Source organism: Melanotaenia boesemani, chromosome 22 (assembly GCF_017639745.1).
Source record: "Melanotaenia boesemani isolate fMelBoe1 chromosome 22, fMelBoe1.pri, whole genome shotgun sequence".
Classification (NCBI taxonomy): Eukaryota; Metazoa; Chordata; class Actinopteri; order Atheriniformes; family Melanotaeniidae; genus Melanotaenia; species Melanotaenia boesemani.
Window position 1 is genome coordinate 17168192 of NC_055703.1, and position 15840 is coordinate 17184031.

At 37.6% G+C, this 15840-nt stretch overlaps 1 protein-coding gene across 2 annotated transcripts in view; it reads right to left on the reverse strand.

Moving 5' to 3' along the window:
- Positions 1-580, reverse strand: part of LOC121633950 (pleckstrin homology domain-containing family G member 1) — a 57472-nt gene extending 56892 nt beyond the window's left edge. Inside the window, exon 1 of one of the 2 annotated variants that reach the window (XM_041976301.1) lies at positions 393-580. In XM_041976301.1, coding sequence (XP_041832235.1) covers positions 393-477 — 85 coding nt within the window. In that variant the 5' untranslated portion in view covers positions 478-580. Of the gene's footprint in view, positions 1-260; positions 284-392 lie in introns of those variants that run through there. The other variant, XM_041976304.1, reaches the window with a different exon arrangement.
- Positions 581-15840: the final 15260 nt, after the last annotated feature.

Consider the following 15840-nt stretch of genomic DNA (forward strand, 5'->3'; position numbering starts at 1 on the left):
AACATTTTAAGTTTCTCTTTGAAAGCTGGTGACCTTGTTATATAAGATCAAATTTTTAGAAGGGTAAAGGTCACAATGAATCATGTCTCATCACAGCATGACTTTATGTTCTTTCTGTCCATCACATAACACTACACCATCTCATAATCTATAGCAAAGATCACCGCCCCATAAACCCTCTTGCAATCTCCTCCACCATCAATCTCTCCATTATCTTCTAACAGCATATAACGTCTGTCAGCTGTTATTCTGGGCCTTACCTGCCAAGCACACCTGTTTTGGGGATCAGATAACACAGGACCCGTGTAACTACTTTGCCTTTGGGCAATTTATAATCCACTCCACTCGAAAGTTTCCTGCTCAGTAAGAGCAATTAAACCATTTTCACTCACAGTTTTTCTTTGAGGGTGTCTTTGCAAAGAGCACATGGCCACATCTTCGGCTCCTTGCAGCCGCCACAGTTACGTCGCTCTTCATGAAAAGCGGCCAAAAAGTCCTCCTTAACTGAACTTCACCGGAATGCTGCGCCTCAGCTGGGAGCTTTGCCAACACCGCGGCTTCCTTGACCCGCTGCTGCTAAACTGACGTTACGCTCTTTTTGCGTGGCGTCACTTCATAGCTCACCTGGTTAAAGCGGATATCCCGCACTTTACTTCACACCGCTGTTGCTAATGTTTCCCGTGGTGCAGTGATTACTCGAATAGTCGAAAATGAAACTTTTAGTGTTTGTATAGAAACACGTCACAAATCTCTGACCAACATTAACAGAGTAGCCTACTTCTAAATGGCTAATAATGCCACATGACTAGAGACAGTCTTTAAAAAAGGCTTTAAATTGAAAATTTTTCTCCACTAAGGCTAAGGTTAATAGGAGCATTAACAACACGTAAGGATGTATTTAATTTGCGCTTTGGGTTTTAATTGTGTAAAAGCTGGTAAATCGGCTTGAGCAAAATATAATTTTCATTGTTAACCCACAGACCCTACAAACACACCTTAAGATAAAATACCAAGATGTTATTCTATGGACAGTAAATGGGATTCCCCTGTCAACAAATATTGTTATAGAGAGAAAGAGACTTAAACCTGTGTTGCTCATTCCCCAGAGACATGATTCTTACAAGTTATACTCCTTGTAAAGGTGACTACTCAGGCTTTCCAATGATGTACAGTCAACACTAGTAATTCTCTATCATGAGTGAAATACCAAGATTATCTTAAAGTAGTAAATGTGAAACCTGAAAGTAGCCTAGAAAAAAAAAAACAATGACTGAGCTTTACAAATATATCAGAACAGCATTGAATAAACCTGATTAAAATAATGTAATGAGTCATTTTCAATATTCTTTTTTTTATTGAACAGAAATGCTATTCGTTTCACATTTTGCTTGGGGGGGGGGGTCTATTTCTATTCAGATGTTCCCACACTTACAATAACTTTTCTGGTCAAATACATCCGTTTTTCTTAAAAAATAATAAAATGAAATGGATGTTAGAGTATGTGACTTGTTTTCATTAGTAAATTTCTTCATCAGGATCATTTTATTAACAAATAATAATCCTCCATTTTCTAATAGTCTCACACTTTCTATCATCTTTTGAGTATCAGCTTCCGTGCTGATGAGCTCACAGCCTGAATAATTATCCCACAGGGGATTGGCTTCAGCTTTTCAGCCTATCCTCTTCGTATATTATCATATTCCTCACAGAAAGATGACTTCATTGTCAGCCGAAACCACCCAAATCCTGAGAGTGATAAGGATATCCCCTCAGGTAGCTGCTGAATAGGCAAACAACAGCAAAGCTGTTTATTAACATTGCTGTTCTCTCAACCTGTCAGTGCCTAGTTTTCATGAAAGAAATGATAGTTGGTTAATCACTGCTTTTCTCTTAACATGCACAGACATGCTCGGACATTTGCAGTTAAGTGGAAGAACCATAGAGCAGTTCGAACTTCCTATAAGTGGTCATAAACTCCACTTTCAGGCAGCCTGGCAACTGCTTGGTAAAGTTTGATCTCTTAGTATATTTGGTGTGATTCAATGATTCCTGCATGACTCTGTTGTTTGTTGATTGACGGCTCTCTTAAAACTGCTTTTACAGCATCTTTGCAAACAACTTCTGATTAAATAAGTTTGTTTTTCTCAGTAAGCGCTAATGTATCATGTGACACTGCAACACAAGGAAATGATATGCTGCTCTAAACAGGCATTTATCACAAATGACTTAAGCTGTGGGACACACAAAATGACTTCCTGCTGTCCAGATAAAGATTTCCTGCATTTAACAATGTCTGATTGCGTGCATGCATGAGTTGTGTTCTTTTTCTGCTTTCACATCTTTTCCAACCCTGGTCATCCATTTGTGGACCTACTTTCTGCCTTTTTAGGATTGTATTTTTAGTGTTTGCTAAAAATTGTGTTGTTCAGGTGATGTTTTAGACTGGCAGTTATCACATACCTGTTGAACTAAGAGGAAATGTTCAAATTAGTTTGGACATGTAGAAACAAACATTATATAATCGTGTATGTGTTGCTAATATGTTACAGTCATGTATTTTACCCATTTTACATCCCTCCGTGTTAGACTGCTTCTCCAGGATGAATGTTGGTGTCTCACACAAGAAAGAAAAGGAATATAAATAAATCCATGCTGTTCATACTCGTTCATTGTTGCTGTTTTTCCCAGTTATTGCACAATTTTATAGCTTCATCTAGTGTGGAACTTGATTGGCTTGTGCAATACTGAATGTGGTGATGTGGTGGAGGGAAAACGTATCTGTGGCAGACTGCGGAGGAGACGTGGTGGGGACTGCTGTTGATCTGAGTCATGCTGTTGGAGATAAATGATGTCTGGTGTTCATAGTGTCAAAGGGCATTATGACAGATGAGATGCCAAAAATAGGCTCAGGGATTTTGCTCCACCACAAACAAAGGCTGTAATTGAAAGAAAGATGAGGGCAGCCACAACATTATAGATTTAACTGAGTCTTTGTATCCTAGTTATGATTTGATGACACATGTATACAATGCAGGATCTGAAAAACCTTTCATCAAGACATACAGACACAACAACACAAGAAAAACGGGACTGCAGGTTTAAATGGCTGTCCTAAGCTCTTGATCTTCTATCTTAAACATACTTCCTGTTTGATTAGCACTTACAAACATTTTTGACAACACTTTAGGACAGATTAGCTTTAGTTTTAACGATAATTTGTCCCCAAGGCCAAGCTGTACATGCTGTTTTCCTGTCATGCATGCATGCATACACAAAGCCATAGTTGCATGTAGACATTCACACGAGGGAAACCTTATCTCCACCGTCAGCTGTGAAATTTTGGTTGCCTCGCTTTGCTGCTTTCAGTCCAGAGCATTGACTAGGAGACAGAGAGAATGCCTTTGTGATGTGTGAGACAGAGAAAGCCACTGAGTTTGTCAGGATTAATGGTTATATGTGCATGAAGTGGTGAAGAAAGCAGGAAATGCCACAGGAAATGCCTGAGAGGGTGTGTAATGCCATCTCAGATCACCACTCCTGTGGTACCCAAGTTAGAGATGCTAATGTGGTGGGAAAATAATTAAAGCTTATATGCTGAAAGCATTTGAGTGGTATGTTAAATGTACACAAACATTTTAGATATTTTAGAAAAAAATATTACTTTGTTGTCACAAGAAACCAAAGTGTTTAAGATTTCCAGACAATGAATTTTTTCTGGTAGAGAAGACAATTTACATCAGGATCATTCTTAACCAATAAATGAATTCTTTAAAAATAGAAGGTTTATCAATGTAGTGATTAGTATTACATTTTTAAAACAAAATAATTGGCTTTGGTATTGACATTCAAAATCCCTATTTAAAAATAATCCTTTAACAACCAGCACTGTATGATAAAGCAAACTCTCAGTGACTCTAATCATTTTACTTAAAAACTGTAGAATTAAACCTGCCTGAGTCATCTATACCACCTGCTTTAGGAGTTTAATGTAAAAAATAAATGTTTGTTATCTCATTACTTTTTTTTATGATTTTTGTTCACTATTGTTACTATTAACTGTCATCTCAAATATTTTTGTTCTTGTTATTATTGTCCAAAGGAAACAAAACTCTTGTGATCATTTGTGTATTAAGAACCCAATTTTAATATTTTGTATAATTTCTGGTGTAATGTAATACCGCTCAAATGCAGTTTTATTTACATTGGGGTACTTGGTGTTTGTATTTTTCCCAGCATTATACTCTTTGACCTTTTTTCCTTCATTTAAAATTAAAGTGAGAGGAAAGAGAGGATGGACAAACCTGCACTCTATCCTCTGAGATGGGTATTACTGTGTAACAGTTAGTGATCCATGAGGAGATTTTTGTATTTTTAGAGACAGCCTTTCCCCCTTGTGTATTCACACTCAGTGAAACAACGACAATGAGAGACAGATTATCTAATAAAAAGAAAAAAAACTACTGTAGGTCTATCATCACCACCTTCAGGCTTTTATAAAATCCTCAGGAAACAATCTCACTACACATTTTTTCCAGTTCACCAATTAACAACTCAGTTCTTTCTAGCCGGCCAACTGTGACAATCTCTGAATACTGAGACTGGGTGTGCAAGAAAGTGGTTGAGAGATGCCAACATATCAAATGCACTTCATGATAAAAAATGGGTGTCACACTACTTACAGTATCTAGAGCTGGATAAGATAATGCTCACATACTTTTTAAGATGTCTTTGGCCAGTTTCCCCTCCCTTGTGAGCCTGTAGTTTCCATTACATTACAGATCAGAAAGGCGTTGCAGACAGGTGTTGTGTAATCTGCAGTGTGACATGATTGGTGAAAAGATTCCTGATTTTTGGTGTTATGTAAAATGTCGTCATATTAGCGGTAGACACATAATCCATTAGGGTCTGACCTTTAGAAGAGAACTTCACGGATCGCTGTTGGTTCACAGGAGGAAATTGGATCATGTACACACAGTGTTCCTCCTTTTCTTCTATTTTTAACGATTTTGGTAACATCATTACTTGGTGTCAGTTTGTCCAGAGATGATGAAGTCATGTGGATACAGTGACCAGTTGCACAGGAAGGATGATCTTGAAGCTTGTATCAGTATAGAATTAAAATCCTCATTCATGTGTCCTTCTTAGCACAGGCAGTTTGTTATTGTGTTTTATCTAATGTCCTTTATTTGCTTGATTTTTGGGGGTCAACCAAAAATGTGTTTAACTGCAAAGCTAAGTTTCTGTTTACAACAAAATTGGACACCCATGTCTGATTCCACATCATGTTTTCCTTGGAAAAGCATCTCATTTATCACTTAATATTGAGATTTTTCAAGCCAGGTACCATTCTGAGATGGTTATGTTTTTGTTTTTTTTGGATAGCTTTTTTTTCCCAGATGCCACCCTCATATGGCTTGCAGGTCACTTTCCCAGAAACCTGATCCACTGTTCCCGGCAGACCTTGACTTCACATCCATCCTTCATCATGTTTCTTCATTCTTTGCTCTCCTGTCATTTTTCCAATGCCGGTTGTGTTTTACATAAGTTAAAAAAGATCACCTCTATCCGCCCACTTAACCTAAAAACACCCACACACACACACACACTCACTTTGGTTGCCAAGACCTTCTGAGCAGCAGGAAGAAGGAAGAAGGTGTGTGTAAATATGCGTAAACTTGAAACCTCTCCATGTGAATATGTACAAACTTTGGAGTGACAAATGCTATGAACCTATGTTTTTAAAAATGCCATTAAAAATGGAAAATGATTCAAGAACCATAGAACAGCCAATGAAGGAAAGGATTTTAGAAGCAGGACTTATTCACCACAATCATTTATTTCCTTTCTGACATTGGAGAGGTCCTAAAATTTTAAACAGTCTTGGTTTTAATTGTGTTGGATTTTTAAACATTTGCCTTTAAGATATTTGCTTCCAACCTATTAAAACAGAAAAAAAGAAGGCCTGTTGCTCTGACTGCATTTAAAATATTTAGTTACACCTCTTCTGTAAAACATATCCCAGTATAACCTAATTTTCCTGAGGTCTGAACTCTTAGGACATTGGTTCTGATAACCAGTAATGTAACAAATACAAATAGATAGTAAACAAGTATTTTTAAACAAGTAATTGAAAGATGTATTTTACGTTTTAAATACTATAGTACAGGCTGGTAACTCAACACTTTTCTGTTCTGGTATTTTGGTGCTTCCCGGAGTGCTGATTGGTGCTGATTAATGGCTAAATATTTTTGTCAAGACTTCCTTTTTCACATATTTGCTCATAACATCATTGATGTATGCAGCCAAAGCCCAGTCAGCTTTGATTAATTGAAAAAATTCAGACTATAGATAAACTTAAAAACAAACCTAAAAAAATTAAACTAGTATACTTGTGATGCCAAATAACTTGTGACCTGTCTATAGATTCTGTATATACAAACACAGCCTTAAAGCCTACTATATTCACCTCATTACACCTTAAAAACATTTATATTATCCTCATGTGAGCAAAAGATCATGATGGAGCAAGATTTTCCCCCATCTAACAACCCAAACCTTACTCATATGAATGGTTTTTGACTAATTTATAAAGCTTTAGTACCCAATTAATCATCTTAAATGAATTAGATATATCTTAAAAGCTGTGAAATTAGAAAGGTACACATTATTTTAATGAGGATGTCCTTTAGTGTAGATTTACTGTTCAGCGTGTGTTCCAAGACACAAAATTGTGTTTGGAAACTTGAGCTTGGGTTTCAGTAAACCAGTACGACAGTTGTGACTCTTCGTGAAAGCTACCAGCCTCCTTTAGTGCATTGCCATCAGACTGGACCTGCTTACAGGCTCCCTAGATAACAGTTCTTGCTGGAAAATTGCGAAAGAAGCATGGATGTCACCAGTAGGCTTCAGTCCATCTGCCTCCCTACTTTATAGATAGCGGACAGATGGAACTAGGCTTTGCTAAAGTTAGCTGCGCAATTAGTTCACACACTAATTAGCTGTGAGAGCAGCAGAGGCACACCAGATTTCCCCAGTGTCTGAAACCATTTCCCAGCCTGAATTGAGTAAATGAGGTCTGGGTAGAGACAGCAAAATTTATCTTAAAAATTACTCAAAAGAAATAAATAAATAAAATAAAATAAATGCAGCTCTTGTTAAACCGAAGCATTTATTAGAATAAAGCATCTGGGTGTGGTTTAGTTATGAAAAGGTGAATGGAAATGTTAACCCTTTAAAGCATAGTGCAGCCCTCAGGCAACAAACCACATATCAGTCCCCACATCCACTGCCTCTTGAACCTTTTTGAGGAGGTAAATATATAGAAAAATATCAACTTTGTTCAATAAAAAGTGGAGTTAAAGTGCAGGTGACCTTTTAGTTGGGAGTGGAGCAGACCTTTCAGGAAGCAAAGCCACATGGTGCACTCTGTTGTCATTTGGCAAATAAAAATGTACTCATGTGCATGGACATGATCATTTTAAGACTTATTATGTCATTACTTGTATATGAAAACTATGTTTTGTTTGTTTCCTCAGGGCAACATTGTGCAGTTAGGACACTGTCAGATGTATTATTAGGGCTCACTGGGCTCCCACAAAATTTTAAATTTAAAAATGATGCCATAGAGAATTAAATTTTCACTGTATTAGCAGCTAATACACTTCTGATGAAAACTCAAACATTAATCAATTACAAATACAACACACAGTGCTTACAGTATTAAACAGCCATTTATTCTATTCTTCAATTAGCAGAAATGTGATTCAGATGTCCTCTTTCCCTCTTTCTGCAACTCTACTGGGATTAAATGTGGTTTTACATTTGGGCTGACAGTTCCTGAGAAAGCGACATTCCCATATGCTTGTATTTGCTAAAACTATAAGGGAAATTGAGCACTTTTTTTTTTTTTTTAAAGAGAGAGGATGATGTCTGATGAGTGCTCCTACAGTATGTGGCTGTGTGTGTGAGTACATGTGAGTGAGTGTATTGAGGTGAAACTGCAAGCCCAAGAATGTGGAGGGAATATAAAACAATTAAAGCTCTGTTAAGGGAGTGCAGTCCTGGCAAGCAGCTCACCTCAGGTGCAGCAGAAACCCAACAATGGAGTGCTCTGGGCCGGCTGAGAGCAGATCAATGTCAGCTGTATCACTTATCGTGAACAGACCCAAGCACTTCACTCGACAAACACTCTGGACACATTAGACATTAATAATGGGCATGAGTCATGAGAAGGTCAACATGATACATTCTACCCTGCAGTTGGACTAGGATACTCCTGCATGTCTTCCAAGGTCTTCAATCAGGTCTGATTTTCTCTAATGTGGTCCACTGATTGGGTCACACAATGAGAAACAGTTAGATAGGTTGCATGTATTGTACTGACACGGCCAACACCATACCAGTAAAATGAGTCACTTCAGTTTCTTTCAGCAGCTGCCAAGCAGAGCGTACAATAAATTACACTTTTTCCACAATCTGGATTTGTTCTGGAGGCAAATATTTAAAGTTTCTTGACTCAGACAACATTTTGTAAGAATCTGGTTTCAGACCAAAACACAGAAAAGAATTTAGATTGTTATTTCTCTGTCAGTGGTGAGGAAATTATCCGCCATCACATGAAAGCAGGGGAGGCCTGATCGGAACACTATTCATGCACTTGTACTCCCCTGGAGGGATGGGACTGGGAATCCCACCCATTTACCAGAAAAAGGCAATGTCTCAAGGAAACTGATCCAGATATAAAGGAACCAGGTGGAGCTCTAAACTATTTTTCTTGCACTTTTTTAAAAGAACACGTCATGTTAGTACAGTTGCCTAATCTTTGAAAAGCATTACATCTTTCTTTACAAGGGATTTAACTGAAACTCCTTCATAATAGACAGCTGATAACAGTTTTTAAATAAATGCAGAACATTTTTCTAATGTCCTTAATACAAGAAAGATTTGTTTCCTTAGCCAGACAAGAAAAGGGGTGTGAAAATAAAATTTTCTCACAAGGAGTATGGATAGAGATGCTTTGTGCCGAATCACTGAATTACTGCGGATCAACCAGAACATAATAGGGCCTTTCAAGAAAGGTCTTTAAAGTGCAGAGTGTAGTAAAATCAAAGGTTAATTGCAGATAAATATATCATTAAAACATTTTTCTATTGGTATCTGATCACTTACATAAAATAACTTATGTTATTATTAGAATGACCAATTTGGATTTGCTTGCTGTGGGTTTATATGCATCCAGCTTCCATATTTGTGCCACTTCCATGCGTGTTTTGCATTGTCATGTTGTTAAGTCAATTTCTCAACTAGTGGGCAGTGCTAAGTTCAGAGTGCTAAGTTCGCTATAAAGTTGTTTCAAACCGCCCAGCATGCCCTAAACATTTGCATATAGTCTTTCTTCAAAAGCTAGCACAATTTCTATATTTGTTTTTTGTTCTCCCCTTATCCCTTCTTTTTTTTCTGGTTTGTTTATTTCTCTTGTCACATTCTGCTCAGCACTGCCCCTGTGATTTCCAGTGGTTTTGCTTCATCTTCTGCATCAAGCGATGGATAGCTAAGCTCCCTGAAAAAACAGACCAAATTAAACTGTCCATCCGTCTGCATATCCATCTTCTGCGTCAAGCATAAATGGGCCTTTAGTTTGAGAGGCGCTAGAGCACTGTTCGGGATAAGTAATGCCTTAAAAGGCATATAGAAGAGGACAGGGCATATGTACACAATTTAGAAAGTTGTTATCTGTAGTGCAGTCATCATGGATCCACTCACAGATGTAAACATGTTCATGTCTAAGAATTTTGAACCATTCGTAGCTGTGCTTGGGATTTGAAGTAATTTCTATGCCTATCTTCATCACCAGAGGTCAATAATTCTTACACACTATACCTTTAAATGTGCATTGTGCAGTATTAGAAAACCACTGGGTGTCGCACTAGAGCAGTCGACTCCAACCAGAGGGTAGGGCCACATAGCCCATTTAGCAAAAGAACCTTCCTGAGTGAAATGACCTATAACTGTCTCAGTAGCAGCCAAATGCTACGGAAATCAGGTCCATTGCTTCTTTAAGATCTCCTTCAGTATAAATATACCAAACCAAACTTTATAAAAGAAAAGAGATCTTTTGTTTTACTAATCCTTGCAGGTGTGACTCGGTTATGTTTATCTAATTGTACTGGCTGTGATATGTGTGGCGTAATAATGAGGACAGAGAAGTGAGTCTGAGCAGCCTGTGATGTCAACATGTTTAATCACAAACCTTATTATAAAATTATATTTTCTATCATTGCATGCTATGATATATAATAAATACATATGTGAAAATGTGATTTTTCTTTCTTCTTTTGGAAGATTTTTTATTGCACATTTATTTTGGTTTCAGGTCTGCAAATCCACATCTCAGCCAGTCTGTGAGGTCAGATTCACTTAATTCTTTTCAGATTTCTCTTACTCTCTTTCCTTGACCTCATTGCATTTTCAAGCAAGGTCAAAGAAAGGAACTTTTACAAAGATGATAGGAGGTCTTTTTTTACTATTTGATAATAACCAGAAAACGAACAAACATATTTGAACATTGTTAAAATATTGATACTCTGTTATGTGTTTACATTGAAAAAAGTTATTTGCAACTTTAAGGTTCACAGTAATGTAAATTAGAGACAGAAGGATATATGGAAAGTTTTAGGCAGAAGGTGCTTTATTATAAGATTAAATGAATTATAATATGGACTCCCTAAAATCAGAGGCTAAAACAAACAATAAACATTAATAAACTAAAGGATGACAAAATATTTAGGTGGCATACGCCATATAATTCAGTGATCAAATCTTGGTAGCATTGTGGATTGCCTTTGAGTATAATATAGTACAAGTGTATGTTATTCAATTTTACATACATTGCCAAAATTCTGTGTTAAAAGAAAATTAAACAAAAACTGCATTGTCCTGTCAGATAAGAATTTCTTACATTTTTGAGTTTGAACAACTGACACCTTCAGCCACCTCACAAATCTATAAACACACACATTATTATGCAAACTGTCAATCCTAAGCCCATATCCCCTATGAAATTGACCCCTTTCAACCACATGCCAGCCCAAGTTATGACACCCACGACTATCACTACCCAGAGACTCTATCCATAACGTCATGTGTCAAGTATCAACAACAATCCCCCGCACAACACCAGATGGAGAACCATAAATCTCAGCCCCATATACGCCCAGGAGAATCTAGAAATAGTTCTGTGGGTAAAAACACAGCAGCAAGCCCCTGGTCTCCAAAGAGTCTTCAGGACTGGGACAGAAAATGAGTCACTGGTCCATAACTCTCCCATTCTTGCAGAGACACTGGACTTTTTACGGTTGCATTTTAAGTTTAAATCATAGAAGCAAAACACTGCCATGTTTTTTCCCCAGTAAAGATCAGTGATGGTTATCTGAAAACATTTTTAAAATAAACAAACCATGTCTCAGTGGAAATTACTTCTAACAAAGAAAGCAAGTGATAAGGATAATGACAAGGGAAAAAAAATATTTTCAAGTAGCTAAAGGGAGTACTTTTATATGCACCTGCATGATACACAAGATAAGTGTGTTGCTTAGTGTGATGGAGCATGTGCCACAGGTCAGATGCCTGATTTTAAAACATTCTGTACCATCTTGACTTGGGAAGCCTTTAGCGTTTGATGCTACAAGTAAACAAAATCAGCCTCTAGGAGTTATAAAGTATTCTTATGACTATTATTATGCACACAAAACTGTAAATATTTCTGCTTTTTCCTCATCTCAAGCATTTTCCTGCCAATCTGTGACACTAATCAGGAACAGCTAGCATGAACATACAAATACCAGACCATGTGAATTAATTAATTTATTCTCTATATTATAAAAGGGGTTCAAGCACTGTCATAAAGTTGAAAGGGTCATGCAGTTGTTGCAAGTGTGTTTCAGTTAAACCCCCATGAGTGAATCCATTCTACGAGGCTACAACAATACCCTCTTTCTCCTCTCTGCCTCACGCTTGATTGGCCACTCTGAATAAGACCCAGAGTGAAATAATCCATAGGCCTGAAATCCTGTGCAGCACTCACATATATAGAAACACACTTGCATCCAGATGTTGGCACTTAAATGTTCACACATGTTAAAGGTGACAATATGAGCATCTCCTAGTAGAATCTACTATTTTAAGGGAGTTCAGATACTTACAAACAATATATGCACACTGACACAGACAAGCAAATACAGCATGCACACGCAGGATGGCAGAAGGTATGACATTTTATTCAAGTGGGAACACTAAAGCTGAAACATCTTCCACATAAGTTTGAATATGAAGGAGAGTAAGGTGTTATTAGGCCGCCCTCATGTGGAGTTACTGAAGAAATGCAAAAGCTTTCTCAGCAGATTCAACTACTGGCTGCACATGGATATCCAACTTTTCAATCTGAAGCTACAATTCTGAATGTAATTTAACTTTTACATTGCAATACATTGTTGAAAGTATCTTTGTGTGATTTATTTTAAAATAAGGTCATATGAATTCTTAGATCTTAGGTAATTTTTCTCCAGTATTTATCTCTAGACTGAAAGCTATTATAGTCTTAGAAAGTACGAATGTATGTTCTGAGAAATTTTTAACAATATCTGATACAAAGCACTTTTTCATGTGAATGTCATTTAGTTTGATTTGATGATGGCAGAGTATACTGGAAAACATGGAGAGCTTATTTTAATGGCTTCAACTGGGAACAATCAAATGAATTGAGTTTGTCCAAAAGAAAACTGCAATTTTCCACAAATGTCCACAGAAAACTAAGAGATTCACGTAAAAAAGAATTTTTTTACTGTATCTGTAGATTTCTGTAATTTTTTACTGAATAAACCAAATAAATTCCTTGTTGCCCATCAAAGCAATCAGTGTATTCCAGCTCAGATATCAACTTTTGTCAGCATGTGTGTAATTTAGCCCCCTTGTTTGTATATAATAATGCACCAAACATATGACTTGATGGATGGTAGCCCACACAAAGGATAAGTTATGTTTGGAATTTAGAAAAAAAATAAGTTTAAAAAAGACTATTGAATTTGCAGCCCCTAGCTCAGATATCGGTGGAAATTTGGGTCAGAAAGAGATGCTTCTGGGCTTTTCTTTGTACTATAAAACATTTACCAGTGTATGAATGGGCAGAACAGAATTTTAGCGTGTTCCTGTGGACGTTTATACTCAGTGTAAGGGATGCAGAGAGTGTGAAAACTTCTCAGCAGCTAAAGCTTCTTTAATTGCTAATAAGCAGAATTCAGGGCTCAGTCTATGAAGGATGAATGTAGTTGCAGTAAAATGGGCTGATCCACTGTGCTGTGGAAGGGGTCCATGCCTCACACACATTTGAGATTATCTTCAGTCTGCGTGTTCAAACATCCTGGATGCTCACAGTAAACAACATCAGTAACAAGTAAGACTTCATAGATTCAGTTTGGGTTTGAAAGTGTTTAATTATAGCTATTCTTTTGAGCTAATGCCTTTTGCCCTGTCAAACTACATCCATGCTACATTTCATGAGCCTATGCGTGAAATCTGCACGGCAACTTTTAAATTATCCTGCTTTTAATCATTTTAATGTAACGTATGATTTTATTGTGATTTTTTGCTATTTGTTGCTGCCTTTTACTACTTTTTAAGGCCTTCTTTGCACGCCCTTTAATGCATTTAATGTTCTATGAATTGTCTTGTACACGAAATGTGCTATACAAATAAACTTGCCTTGCCTAGAAACCTGGAAATTTTTTTCAGTGTTTTATTGGCCTTTAAGCTGTTTTTGTCATAGTTGTACACTTCAAATATTAGATACTACAACTTCAGCTTTCTTTTCATTATTACAAACTGGAAAAGTCTATTCAGTTGTTTTTTGTTATTGTTGTTGTGTTATAAGGCTATATGGTGTGTGGAGGCTAAAATAATTGCTGCATCTTATAAGTATTACTCTTTCCTTTGAGGCTTGTGTCGTGGTCCAAACTGAATGTTTCACAAAGTAATTATTTATTACTGATCCTCTGATACAACTAATGTTTACAGACCTGAGTTTTGCAGCAGTTTCAGAGAAGGGAGAGTCCTCCCTTGACATTGGCCTCCTCAGAGCAAGTTGTCTAGTTTTGATAAGAGATTTGGGGTGGTGAGGTCACCATGTAGACTCCTTATCTTTACAGCCATTTAAAGGGTAGTCGCCTTCTCTGGGTCTTTAACATGCTTTAAGACACGTGGATTTTTGTTATCATGTTGTGTGTTTTTCTTATTTTATAGTTTCATTTAAAATGGGGAAATTAGGGGAAATTAATGCAATCCACTTCTTTTGAACAGCAGATGAGATGTGTATATCTAAACCTGTTACCTTATATTCCACATAGAACAGAAGCAATTTAAACAGAAAACAAGTTTTACTGTAAGCACAACTAAGTTAATTTTGCTCAGACTGCTTTAACTAAACCAGAGGTTATCAGTTTACAATTTTCTCTAAAGAACTGGCTACATAGACTTTTTTTCTTTTTTTTGTAGCGCAAGCCTCTTTATTTATCTTTCAAGTGTTCTTGAAATGTTTTGTACTGCAGGACAGCAGAAATTGAAATATATTATTACGTTACGTCACTGTGAATTCTATACTTTTGCTGTTTTTCTCCAAAGCAGCCCTATCTCAGAGCAGTTGGTATGGCTAATTCCCTGCAGTTCACATAGGTTCAGCACAAAGTGGTTACAGTAGGCCTATATTTTGCATGTGAGTGTCAAAGTCACTCACAGATGACAAGGACAGGGTTAATCTGTCTACTCAGACAGCCCAAGCAGAGAGAGGAGGGAAGAGCCACGTAATCTGATGTCCCGCCTGCTGCTCATCTGAGTATGGTCGGCTATAGAAGGGGCATTGCTTGGGACAGCTGCCAAAACTGGATTACATGACAGCACATGTTAGTGAAAGGGCACCTGAACACATGTACACACACACACACACATATACACTTATGTACACATACACTGCACACGCAGGTGCACAAGCCAAGAAGATTAGTCAGAAGTGCATCTTCACCCCATGCAGGGAGATTAAACTCCTCACTTGCCTCACAAGACAAACGAAGTTGGAGCAGTGCAACAGCTTTGACTTTTTGTCTCTTTTTCTTGTTGTATTTTGAAAAATTGATCCCTTAACACTCATTGGAAGCAGCTAAATGACTCCCTGTACTTTCAGATATCTGTTTTATTGAAGTCGGACTGCAGTATCTCGGGGCTGAGACTTCCCACTTCAGAGTAATGGAGACAGATTCACAGGCAGAACCAGACAATGATGCCCAGGTACCAGACAACGAAATGAGTTTGGACGCATCAGGATTTGAGGTGACTGCAGACCGTCTGGAACAGCTGATGAAAAGCATGGAGGTGTTGCTGTCTGATGTGGAGCAGTTACGGAGCCACTGCAGCCACCAGGCCAGCGAGCTGATGCGTGCAGCAGTGGACCTGAGGCAGCAGCAGGAGGAGCTGAAAGACAGTTACGCTGAACTGTCCAGAGAAATGCAGGAGATAGTGGATTCAGTGGAGGACCTGTTCAGCACCAAGAGCGCCTTTGAAGCCAAAGAGAAGCAAGCACAAAAACTGAACCGGCAGCTCTGAAAGACAGAAAGGAACTTTGTTTTTAATTGTGGAGGGAAAAAAGACTGTGTGGGGTGGTGGTTTTGGCTTTGGGTGTGTGAGATACAATTTGGATGGGATTGGTTTGGAGATGTTGTGGTTTGAAGCTTTAGTGAGATCTTTGAATGGTATTTGTTTTGAAGATTGTTATTTTTAGATCTGTGTCTGACAGCCACA